Genomic DNA, 12640 nt, shown 5'->3' with positions numbered 1-12640 from the left:
AATTTAGTTTTTGCCTCAGGACCCTACGATATCGAGGGTTAATTGTGTAGGTAAGCCTTAACACCAGTCTGGCCAGGCCATGATTGAAGTTCTGCCTGGTCATGTGAACGGTGAGGCGCACATGACAGGCTAGAACCAGGTCTGGCTGGATGTTTGGGTATAGCCCACTCGGAGCCAATCAGCGGGAGTGCCGGGCCCACTGAGGAGTCTGGGAGGGGGTACTTAAACAGGTGTGGGTCACGTGTTCGGGGTTCCGGAGTTGTTCGAAAGACTTGTGTGGTCTGTTCTGGTTCCAGGACCGCGGTAGCCCCATGAGGGGTCCCGGTCATGGGGTGTTTGACATCCCACAGCATGTTCCTGTCAGTGGCCCCTGATAGACCCATCTGGTCTGGGGTAGGGATCCGTCTGTTCCCGAGTCTCGGAACCTGCTGGTCCGAGGCGCTGTCACTGAGGGAGGACTCAAAGTGTCTGGGTGTGCTCTCGGCTTAGAGGGACACCACAGCTCGTGGAAGTGACCGAGGGAGGACTCTGAGGAGGGCCGGCAAGTGGCATCCTGAGAAGTGCCTGGTTACTGAGTTGGGAAGGACATTGATGAGTTCACACTTTTCCAGTACCACAACAGAAGCGGGAAACGTTCCAGGTACGGTGGAAAAAGGTTCCTGTTCATCTTCAGTTGATTGTTTAAGTTTTGAGTCAATGTGCTGACTGCCATGATCTCTGGCTAGAGGTCTGTTCAGCCTTGAAGTACCCAGCTGTGAGTGGCTACTCTCTGGGTGGATATAGAGACTTTGCTAAACCTACAGTTCAAGGTACCTGAGTTCTTCACCCATGCCCTCTGTTCCCAAGAGACTGTGAAAGTTCTACTGCAGTGATGGCGAACCTCGGCACCCCAGATGTTTTGGAACTACATTTCCCACTACACTGCAGAGTTCATGAGCATCATGGGAAATGTAGTTCCAAAACATCTGGGTTGCCAAGTTTTGCCATGGTTTGCCATCACTGTTCTACTGCAAAGTAAAACCTTTTGAAGGGACTTTATCTGTGTCAGTGTACAAGTTGTTGGGTATCAATCCTGGGAACCCCTAGAAGTGGAGGAGCAGGCCAAGAGAAGGTAACCGGTAAGCCCATAAAGTCAAGGCCGCCCTGCAACGGGTTTTGGCCGCTACAAGCAGAAAGGTGACGCACTGGGTATTAAACTTCTTTTCTAGTCCCGTTGTACGTGTTGTACATCACCACATTCTCGACGGTTGGAATTTGGTGTGATCGTGTGTACGCAAGACAGTTTCAGCGGAATTCCTTTCGGAACTCCATCGGAAAAACCTTCAGAGTTTATTTAGATGGGAAAACCGGTCATGTGTGCGCAGCATTAGAGAAGTCCAGTTAAATCTAAACATGTGTGCACAAGAGGAAATGTGCATAGCCTTATGTGCGAACATGTGCGTGCACGCACTGGTGCCAAATTGGTGAAAATTGACATGAACACATTGTTGAGTGGTCTTTCAGCTTGTTCCTGCTTGCCTGTGCCCTGATCTGTTTTCTGCCTACCTGTGTTTGACCCGGTTTGACCCGGCTTGACCTCAACCCTCCTCTGAATTCCCGCCTGCCTACCTGTGACCTCGGCCTGTGCTTTGGCTCTTGTCTCATGCTCTTGTACCCCGCTGCCCAACTGTGTACTGACTCTGGCTTGTATCCTGATCCTGCTTTAGTCTCATGTTCCTGTACCTGCATTGCCCCGCTGTTGATAACCCAGTGGTTTGTGTTCTGGCTATGCTCCTGCCTAATGATCAACCGTCATGGAATCCCAGTTCTGGGTGACTGTCTGGTGATCCAGGGCCATTGGCTTCCTGTCAAGCCTCAACTGGTGCCGCCTGCTATACCAGCCACTCTGTATCCTACACTCCCTGTCATCGCTATCAGGTGTGTTTGGCAGGAGGTGCAAGAGAAGCCTCCTCTACAGCTCGATCTCCACCAGGTACGTGACAGTTACAAACTTTGCAGGAATAACTTTGAACTTTTGAGGTGGAGACGCAGGGCAATGACATCACAATCTTCCCCTCATCCAATAAGAGAATGCTTTGCAGCACTAGTAGTGTAAACAAGGCAGATCTCCATTCTAACAGGGGAAGTCACACAGATCCTGTCTTTCTGCTATGCAGGAAGAGGTATCTGTGCATTTCCCAAGGCAGTCCATCCCCCATACAGTTAGAAAACACCTGCAGGGAACACAGTTAAGCCCCTTGATCACCCCTGATGTTAACCCCTTCCCTGACAGTAACATTAATACAACAGTGCATGTTTTTAGCACTGATTACTGTAATAATGTCACTGGTTCCCAAAAAAGTGTCAAAAATGACAGTTAGGTGTCCTGTCTATGGCATTGTTGCAGTCCTGCAAAAAAAAAAAAAAATCACAGATCACCACCATTACTAGTAAAAAAAATAATAATAAAATGCCATAAATCTGTTCCCTATTTTGTAGACGCTATAACTTTTGCACAAATCAAATATATATTTATTGCGATTTTGTTTACCAAAAATACGTAGAATATATATCGGCCTAAAATGCGTAAGAATTTGTTTTTATATTTTTTGGGGGGGATATTTTGTTTATAGCTATATTTTGTTTGAAGCTACATGCATCATCCAGATATTCTTTTCTGCTGGTGATTCTCTGCACCGTAAAATCGTTCTTATAGGCGAGAGGGGACGCCCCCACCGCACTCCGATGCTTCTACCGGCTTGCCCGTACGATCGTTGAGCCAAAGAAGAAATACGCCAGCGCTGGACGTTTGCCATAGAGATTTCCAGTGACCCGGTAGTCTATGACCTACAGAGGCACAGGTGCAACGTTACGACATCACATCCAGCCCGGCGGTAGTAAACATTGCCGAGTACTCGGCTGGAGCAGAGGAGATCGTTTTTTTTTTAGTCTTTCCTGCCCATCTCCTATTACAAGGGATGGTTACATCCCTTGTAATAGGAATAAAAGTGATCAAAACAAAATTAAAAGGGAAATTTTAAAGATTAAAAGTTGCAATGACCGCAATTTTATTCCCTAGGGTCTCTGCTAGAAAAACAAATCATGTTTGGGGGTTTTGAGTAATTGTCTAGCAAAAAGGGTTAGGATTTTTACATGTAGGAATGTAGGAGAGGAGTGCCAGAAAAGGCTTGGGTGGCAAGTGGTTAAAAAAAAAAAAAAAAAAGCATAGCTAGAGAACTGACCATGGTGTACTTTTCTGCTTAGTGTGGTCAGTTTTGAATAGGAAAGCAGAAGGACTGGCAGGAACACCAGCAATTTCACATAAAGGATGGAATACAAAGAGAACAGGATAATTTTTCATACAAGTACACGGTACAGCAGGCACATATCAGGAATATGAAGTGTTGAGGTAACAAACACTTTAGGCTTAATAGCAGTGTGTGTGCTGGGGGCTGAATTCTAGAAAGAAAGAGAGTGATGTGTGCAGCAAAGGTCATCTTTACTGGTGTAACATGCCCTTTTCAGTTTACTAGTGGAGGCAAAGTTCTTAATGTGAAATATAAGTCAGAAAATTAAGTCCTGCTAGATCACTTCAAGGTGGCTTCTTTTGCAGGTTTAGCTATGTAAAACATTAACAATAAGTAGCTATACAATTTAAAATCCAGTAATACACTGTCTTGTACTGCTCTACACATGCCGAGTTGCTTTTTATTGGCACTGTGCTGAAAATCAGAGCCACAAGAGGCCCATCTGCTGATCGCCTGAAGATTTACTGTTGTTCGGGGGCTCTGGACTTCAGCAAAATGGCAGCCTCCACCAAGAAGAAGCAGGGACAACGCTGGTGGCCATTTACAGCACACACTCATTTTGATAGCATAATTATTAATGTGGAATGTATGTTCATTGCTCAAGAACATTTTTGTTGTTATGCATAAATATCCACTTTAAGCAGTGAACAATTTAGTGAATTCCATTTTATACTATATAGGATGTAAGGTATGCTTACTTACCTGAGGTATAACAATAGGGATTTCAGACAAGTTTTTGTTAGTGCAGGTCACAAAATTTCTTAAGTTGTCACAAACACAAACCCGAGGGCAACGATTACAAGCGATTGGAATTGCAAAGGGAAGCACAAACAAATAATGAAGGACCAACATTGTTAAACAGAACCTAAAACCAAAACATACAAACATAAATTAATTCTTACATAAGAACAAATATACCAAAAATGCATAAATAAATTAAAAAGAAACAATATTTGTCAATAAAAGTAAGCTAACCTATTTCTCCATCAAACATAGGTGTTAGAGCTAGGCACCTGAGGCAAATGTCCCAATTCTTCTGCTTGTCTAACCACACCTTTGCCTGTCTAGCCACCACTCTGCCGAAGTGGCATGCTCTGCTGTAATAATGCCAGCAGTGCTGGGCAGAATAATATTGACAAGTCTGCATAGTTCAGGCATGACATGACCTGACTAGACCTGGAAGTCAGTGACCTTACCTTATCTCATGTAAGTAAGTAACCAATGATTTGTATTCATTCCCATTGAACACCAACAAAATGGGCAACTGACCACTGAGCACCAATGTTATGGGTATATTGACCACTGTCCCTAAGGCCTCATGCACATTGGGCTCTTCTGATTTCCTTTCTTCTGTTAGGAGAAAATCCGCATTCAAAATGTGCCTAAAGCCACGTTTAGATGTGTTTAGGCACCTTAAGCCTTCGGGGTTTCATTTGTTTCATTCGCCAGATTATTGATTTATTCGGGCCACTTGAATAAATGCTCAAATGCTATGTGCCTAGTGTTTAGGAGCTTTTACTTGATTATGGGCGTGTTGAGTTTTTTTCTGTCCAAACACTCCTCTCCTGAACGTGATTTTGGTGCATTTAGATTTATGCCCCCAAGTACATGTAAATGCCTATGTGTACATGGACACATAGGCCAACATAGAGGGGCGTTTAGGGGCAGAAAAAAAAACAGGCATTTGACAGCTGCAGTGTGCATGCAGCCTAATAGTGTGGTGCACTAACCGCTGACCAAAGATGTAACAGTATGTGGGCACTCATGACTGACAACCAATGGAGTAAAGGGCTCTTACCACTGAACACCAGTTTTTTTTTATATTTATTTCGCTGACCAGGGGTGCAAAACAACTTAAATGAGCAAACTCCTAACTATAGTTTATGAATAACTAAAATGCAAACTAACCACCCTTACAAATTGTTCCTCTTGAACAATAAATGAGGAAAAAAATATATTTTTCTAGCATTGGAAGAATGGATAATGGAAGTCAGCAGAGTTTCACCTCTTGTACAAAGGGAAAATTATTTTGCAAAGTGAACAGCCTGTATGCCTTTAGTAAATCACCTGCTGCAGCTAAAGTCATCGATTTAGTTGGCAGTATTACTACAGCCACTAAATTAAATTTTCTTGCTGCCGGCCGACTTCTTTCAAATTGTAAAAAAGTTGGTAGGCATCCAAGGTGATGTCATTGGCCAAATATAGTCATGACCATATTGGTTATTGTAATCAGCCAGTATCACTGGCTTGTATGTTGACATTTAGCAGCTGCCAAGCAATGGACTGAGGTGGGAGTGGTTCTTTGTAACAGTGGTCAATATGGATGAGCTGATCACCCCCCCGGTTCGGTTCGCACCAGAACTTTCGAACGGACCCCACGTTCGTTACGAAGGTTAGAACCCCATTGAAGTCTATGGGACTCGAACGTTCGAAATGGAAAGTGCTAATTTTAACGGCTAATATGCAAGATACTGTCCTAAAAAGGGTTTGGAGACCTGGCTCCTGCCCCAGGGGACATGGGTCAATGCAAAAAAAAGTTTTAAAAACGGCTGTTTTGGCGGGAGCACTGATTTTAATGACGATTAAAGTGAAAAAAAAAAAAAGTGAAATATTCCTTTAAATATGGTGCCTGTGGGGTGTCTGTAGTATGCCTGTGAAGTGCCACGTGTTTCCCGTGTTTAGAACAGTCCCTGCACAAAATGACATTTAACGAAAATAACACCATTTAAAACTGCTATGTTATATCTGGTTCCTGCAATATGGTTGAAAATCATTCAGAAAAATGGCATGGGTAGCCCTCCCTGCCCATTACCAGCCTATTTGGGTCTTGTACGCATATTAAGGGGAACCCTGTACCCATATTAAAAAAAGGAAATGCGTGTGGCCCCCAGGCCCTATATACTCAGAACAGCAGTATACAGGCGGTGCAAACAAGACAGGGACTGTGTAGGTTTGTTGTGTTAAGTTGAATCTGTTTGTAATTTTCAACCGGTACATTTTTAAAGTGTAGCTCCAGTCAAAAAAACTATTTTTAAGCTTTTTGGAAAACATAGGGAAGGGTTATCACCCCTGTATAATTTGTTTTGTCGTCCATCTTTTTTCATCTCACTTGCTGCTGTCTCCTTGCGTTTGCAAGTAGGAGATGTTTGTAAGTTGGATGTTTGAAAGTAGGGGCCTGCCCTATATGCTCTGCAGAAATGGCGGAACAAGGTGTTGGTTTTGCCACAACATTGTAAGCCCTCAAAGTGACTCTTGGTGGGCGCTGGAGCGCCCTGCTGTGAACGATTATATCAAGAATTGTAATTACATGCCATTGTTGAACAGTGGTAGAAAAATTGACCTTTGGTGGTTGTGGTGCTGGTGCCACAACACTATAAGTCCTCACCGTTACTCTGGGTGGGCACAGGAAGGGGCCCTCCTGTGAAATATTATATCAAGAATTGTAATTACATGTCCCTGTTAAACAGGGGCAGAAAAATTGGGCCTTAGGCACTGGTGCCATCACACTGCAACCTCTCCCATATACTCTTGTTTTATTGCAGGAATTAGCCCTGCTGCAAAGCATTGCATCAAAAATTGTAATTAAACGCCCCTGTTAAACAGGGGCAGAAAAATTGGGCTGCTGGCATCACCCAGAACCAAAAATGTTCTTCCAACATATCAGCGGAGGAGGAAGAGGATAGACAATCAACATAAGAGGACAGTCACTCAGCATCAGCATAGGCAGTCTTGAAGGGATGTGGTATTTCAAAAAAAATTATTCGGTTACATCAGCTTCAGGTGCTTGGTAGCTGTGGGTGATCCAAGACTGATTCATCTTGATGAAGGTCAGTCGATCAACTGATTCGGTGGACAGGCGCACCCTGTGATCAGTAACAAAGCCACCAGCAGCACTGAAGGTGCGTTCCGAAAGAACGCTGGATGCAGGACAGGCCAGTAGCTCAATTGCATACTGTGCAAGCTCTGGCCAGTGATCCATCCTCAAGACCCAGTAAGCCAGAGGATTTTCGGTGGGAAAGGTGTCCAAGTCTGACCTTGCCCCTAGGTATTCTTACACCATGTAAATCAGACGCTGGCGATGGGTGCTGGAACCGATCATACCTTGGGGTTGCGGCCTAAAAAATTGTCTGAAACCATCAGTCAGACGGCCACCTTCTCCACCGCTCCTTCTGACCGATGCCTCAGCAACACGTTGTCCAGGACCAGGAGTTTGTAACCTCCCAGTCTCTGGGAACGCGTTGCACAGAGCTTTCTGCGAGGCCTCCCGGAGATGTCTCATCCTCTGCTCCCTCTGCGATGGCAAGATAAGGTCGGCAACCTTACCCTTGTACCGTGGATCAAGGAGAGTGGCCAGCCAGTAATGGTCCCTCTCCTTGATCCGAAGAATACGAGGATCCTTCCGCAGGCTTTGCAGGATCAGGGAGGCCATGCAGCGTAGGTTAGCTGAGGCATTCGGTCCGGAGTCCTCTGGGTCACTAAGGACAACATGATCCGCAGCTACCTCCTCCCAGCCACGTACAAGTCCACGTGTTTCTTGGGACTGTAAATCATCCCTACAAGACTGCTGCTTCTGATGCTGATGCTGAGTGCCAGCCTCCACCTCCATGCTGACACAATCATCCTCCTCCTCTTCCTCCTCCTCATCCTCATCCTGTGTGATGGGTGGCACAGCAGGAACTCTGTCTGGATAAAGGGGGCCTTGAGAGGCAAGGAAGTCCTCCTCTTCCTGCCTCTGTTCTGCCTCAAGTGCCCTGTCCATTATTCCACGCAGCGTATGCTCCAAGAGGTGGACAAGAGGTATAGTGTCACTGATGCATGCACTGTCACTGCTCACCATTCTTGTGGCCTCCTCAATCGGTGACAGGACAGTGCATGCATCCCTGATCATGCCCCACTGGCGTGGTGAGAAAAAACCAAGCTCCCCTGACCCTGTCCTGGTGCCGTAGTCGCACAGGTACTCATTGATGGCCCTCTGCTGCGTGTGCAGCCGCTGCAGCATGGCCAATGTTGAGTTCCATCTGGTGGGCATGTCACATATAAGGCGGTTCTTGGGCAGGTTCAACTCCTTTTGGAGCTCAGCCAGCCGAGCACAGGCATTAAATGATCGTCGGAAATGCACACAGACTTTCCTGGCCTGCTTCAGGACATCCTGTAAGCCGGGGTACCTGCCCAAGAACCGCTGCACCACCAGGTTAAGGACGTGAGCTACACAGGGCACATGGGTCAGTTGTCCCTGTCGGAGGGCGGAGAGGAGGTTGGTGCCATTGTCGCAAACCACCATTCCTGGCTTAAGCTGGCGTGGCGTCAACCACCTCTCGGCCTGCCCCTGCAGAGCTGACAAAACATCCACCCCAGTGTGGCTCCTGTCCCCCAAACAAACCAGCGCAAGCACGGCATGGCATCGTTTTGCCTGCGTACTTGCGTAGCCCCTGCAACGCCTACCGAGCACCGCTGGTTCTGAGGACAGAGCACTGGAAGAGGCCATGGAGGAAGAAGAAGAGGAGGGGGTGGAGGAGAGAGGTGTGTCACAACCAATAGTAGCATTTTGGAGGCGTGGTGGCGGAACAACCTCCAACACTACTGCACCTTGTCCTGCATCCTTCCCAGCAGCCAGAAGAGTGACCCAATGGGCCGTGAAAGACAGGCAACGTCCCTGTCCATGCCTGCTGGACCATGAGTCAGCGGTAATATGCACCTTACCGCTGACCGCCCTGTCCAGCGAGGCAAGGACATTGCCTTCCACATGCCGGAATCACCTTCTGTGAGAAAAAGTGGCGTTTAGGGGCCTGCCACTGAGGAACCGCACATTGTACAAACTCACGGAAGGGGGCCGAGTCTACCAACTGAAAAGGCAGCAGTTGAAGTGCTAGCATTCAACCACTAGGAGTAAACTTTTTCCGCCGGTCCAGCAGCTGGGGCAGGGACATTTGCCTGCTATAATCGGACGTGGGTGTACCACTAGCAGAGTTCCCGGAAGCACTTGGCTGTGACACACCTAATTCTACACCTTCATTCCTCTCAGAGAGGACTGAAGGTGCGATCGGTACTACTACTACTACTACTACTACTACTAAAGATAGGAAATCAGCCAAAAACGATCGGTGTGTACTGTGTTGAAGGTACACAGAACACCCACTGCTTCAGATGCCAACATACTACACGAGGCCGCCTCAATGGCGGCCTTATATAGTGTGGGGCGTGCACTACACAGCCTGAGCTATGATTGGCCACAGGCATCCTGCCTGTGGCCAATCATGGCTCTCCTCGCTGCTGGCGCTGCGATTGGCCAAGCATGCGGGGGTCACAGTGCATGCTTGGCCAATCATGAGCCAGCAATGCACTGCGCCATCGCAGTGCATTGTGGGCCGTGAGCGCCACGCGAATTTTGACGCGAACGGACCAAGTGTTCGGATTTCGCCAAACGAACAGCCAATGTTCGAGTCGAACGTACGTTCGACTCGAACACAAAGCTCATCCCTAGTGGTCAACTATGTATGGGACTAGGGGGGAGGTGGAATCAGTATGGGTAGAACTTCAAAGAGAGGAGGTGAGTGGTAAACTAATAGTGGTGGTTTGCTATAGGCTACCCAACATGAAGGAGGAGGAGGAGCTGGAATTACTATCTTGTTAGAAACTAAAGGGGAACAGGGTAATGTAATCATAATGGGGGACTTCAATTAATCTGATATCAACTGGGCAGATGGAACAGCTCACTCACTAAAGGCCCATCACTTCATGAATGTTTTACAGGACAACTTCCTGTCCCAAATGGTGGATTCCCCAACTAAAGAATGCCCGAAAGAATGCCCTGTTAGATCTATTAACCACTTACAGACCGGACCATTTTGCTGGTCAAAGACCAGACCACTTTTTGAGATTCGGCACTGCGTTGCTTTAACTGACAATTGCGCGGTCGTGCGACGTGGCTCCCAAACAAAATTGACGTCCTTTTTTTCCCATAAATAGAGCTTTCTTTTGGTGGTATTTGATCACCTCTGCGGTTTTTTATTTTTGCGCAATAAACAAAAATAGAGCAACAATTTTGAAAAAAAAAAAACGCATTATCTTTTACTTTTTGTTATAATAAATATCCCCCAAAAATATATAAAAAAAAAATTTTTCCCTCAGTTTAGGCTGATACGTATTCTTCTACATATTTTTGGTAAAAAAAATAAAAATAAAAAAAATAAATCGCAATAAGCGCTTGATTGCTTTGTGCAAAAGTTATAGCGTTTACAAAATAGGGATAGTTTTATGGCATTTTTATTAATAATTTTTTATTTATTTTTTACTAGTAATGGCGGCGATCAGCAATTTTTATTGTGACTGCGACATTGTGGCGGACACATCGGACATTTTTGACACATTTTTGGGACCATTGTCATTTATACATTAATCACTGCTATATAAATGCAGTGATTCCTGTGTAAATGACACTGGCAGTGAATGGGTTAACCAGTGGGTGGCAGTGTAGGGGTTAAGTGTTCCTAGGGGTGTGTTATTAACTGTGGGGGGGTTGGGCTTTCATTTAGTGAACATTGATCTCTGCTCCAATCACATGGAGCAGAGATCAGCATCACTAGTTGCTAGGCAGAATGGAGAAATGCTGTTTACGACGGCATTTCTTCATTTGGCCGCTCCGTGAGACGATCGCGGGTATGCCCGCGGCGATCTAGTCCGCGGGTCCCACGACAAGACTCACGGGGGTCCCAACCAGCGCGGGAGCGCGCCGCCGGTGGTGCGCTCCCAATGGCAGGGCGGCAAATTTAAAAGGGACGTACAGGTACGCCCATTTGCCTGCCCGTGCCATTCTGCCGACGTACATCGGCGTGCGCTGGTCGGGAACTGGTTAAATTACGAATGATCAAAGTCTGAACTCAGATACGCGATAACTTGGGACCTATCGATCATAGGATGATTGCGTTTACCATAATTCACAGGAAAAGGAGGCATATGGGTAGTACAAAAACACAAAATTTTAAACAAGCCAATTTTCCTGAGCTACAGACATTGCTACATGACAGTAATTGGGGCCAAATACTGGAATCTTTGAACACAGAAAAGAAATAGGAATGCTTTAGGGACATATTAAAAAAAAAAAAAAAGGTATCAAACAGTGCATTTCATTGCCCAATAAATATACTAAAGCGAAAATTAGACCTGGGTGGTAAAACCATAATCGGAGTAGCCTCATCAAGGAAAAAAGTATGGCCTTTAAAAAAATATAAAGTGTATGGGTCACCACCAGCATTCCTGCACTAGAAGGAATGCAATAAGAAATGTAAAATCACAATCAGGTCGGTAAAAAAAAAAAAAAAAAAATAGATTACGAGAGACACATAGCGCAAGACAGTAAAAATAACCCAAAAGCACATTGCACACTTAAAAGTTGAAGATGGGAGGATGGTTACAGATGATACAAAGAAGGCAACTGTACTAAATCCCTTCTTCTCCATAGTTTTTACACAGGAAAAAGAAGGGTTTACTGACAGCGACTGTAGCGTTAGTGACAACACATGACATACCCATGTGGCTAACAGAGGCCGGAGTCAACGTAAGACTCAATAAACTTAACACAAATAAATCACCAGCACCAGATTGCTTACAATCGCGAGCCTCAGAGAACTCAGTCACGTTATATCCAGGCCATTGTTCCTAATTTTGTGGACAGCATACTGACAGGATTACTGTATGTGGTAGTGCCGCGCAGTATATGGGCAAAAAAAGGAAAGGAAGGGAAATAAAATTTAAAGAGTAGATGACGGAGATGCAATGAGGGGTGGTCAGTCAATAAGAGGGAAACAGGGAGAATAAGAATAAGATAGGAGTGTAGAGATGGACATATATTATGAATACACTATCAATGGTCACCTCTTATGTCTAACATACACGTAGGATTTGACTACAAAATATGCATGCTATAAAAGAAAACAATGAATTATATAGATTGCACAAACACTGCAAGCAGCAAAAAAAAAAATAAAAATAAAAAAAAATTGAAAATAAGGTGCTAGTGCTCTAGGTAATTAAAAGATCATAAAAATAAACAGTCCATAAAGCTGAGTGTGCAAATTCTGCCAGTGCAACCATCAACAATACATCATTGCAAAATCGAGTGTTGGTGCTTCATAAATCATGCAAACACAGGTGTAGCAATCCTTTCTTTCCCTCCGTCCGGTGGGTGAGTGGGTGTCCCCTTACCTTACAGCTGTAAGGTTACAGCGTAATCACAATAGTAATAAGGGTCTCCTTGCGTCCCCAAACGTGTTGTCCCAGGGCGGGTATACCTCACAGAGCATAGAAATGATACTTCATGGTATAGTAATTTTATATTTAAATTTATTTAAAAAATA

At 45.3% G+C, this 12640-nt stretch overlaps 1 protein-coding gene across 1 annotated transcript in view; it reads right to left on the bottom strand.

Moving 5' to 3' along the window:
- Positions 1-12640, bottom strand: part of CHADL (chondroadherin like) — a 676966-nt gene that overhangs the window by 602816 nt on the left and 61510 nt on the right. Inside the window, exon 3 of the mRNA XM_077452489.1 lies at positions 3990-4152. Within this exon, the coding sequence (XP_077308615.1) occupies positions 3990-4139 (150 nt within the window). The 5' untranslated portion in view covers positions 4140-4152. The remainder of the gene's footprint in view (positions 1-3989; positions 4153-12640) is intronic.

Source organism: Lithobates pipiens, unplaced genomic scaffold (assembly GCF_037356315.1).
Source record: "Lithobates pipiens isolate NorthernLeopardFrog02 unplaced genomic scaffold, aLitPip1_a1.2 Scaffold_23, whole genome shotgun sequence".
Taxonomy (NCBI): domain Eukaryota; kingdom Metazoa; phylum Chordata; class Amphibia; order Anura; family Ranidae; genus Lithobates; species Lithobates pipiens.
The sequence above is the reverse complement of the archived record's forward strand: the minus strand, read 5'-3'. Positions and strand labels throughout refer to the sequence as shown.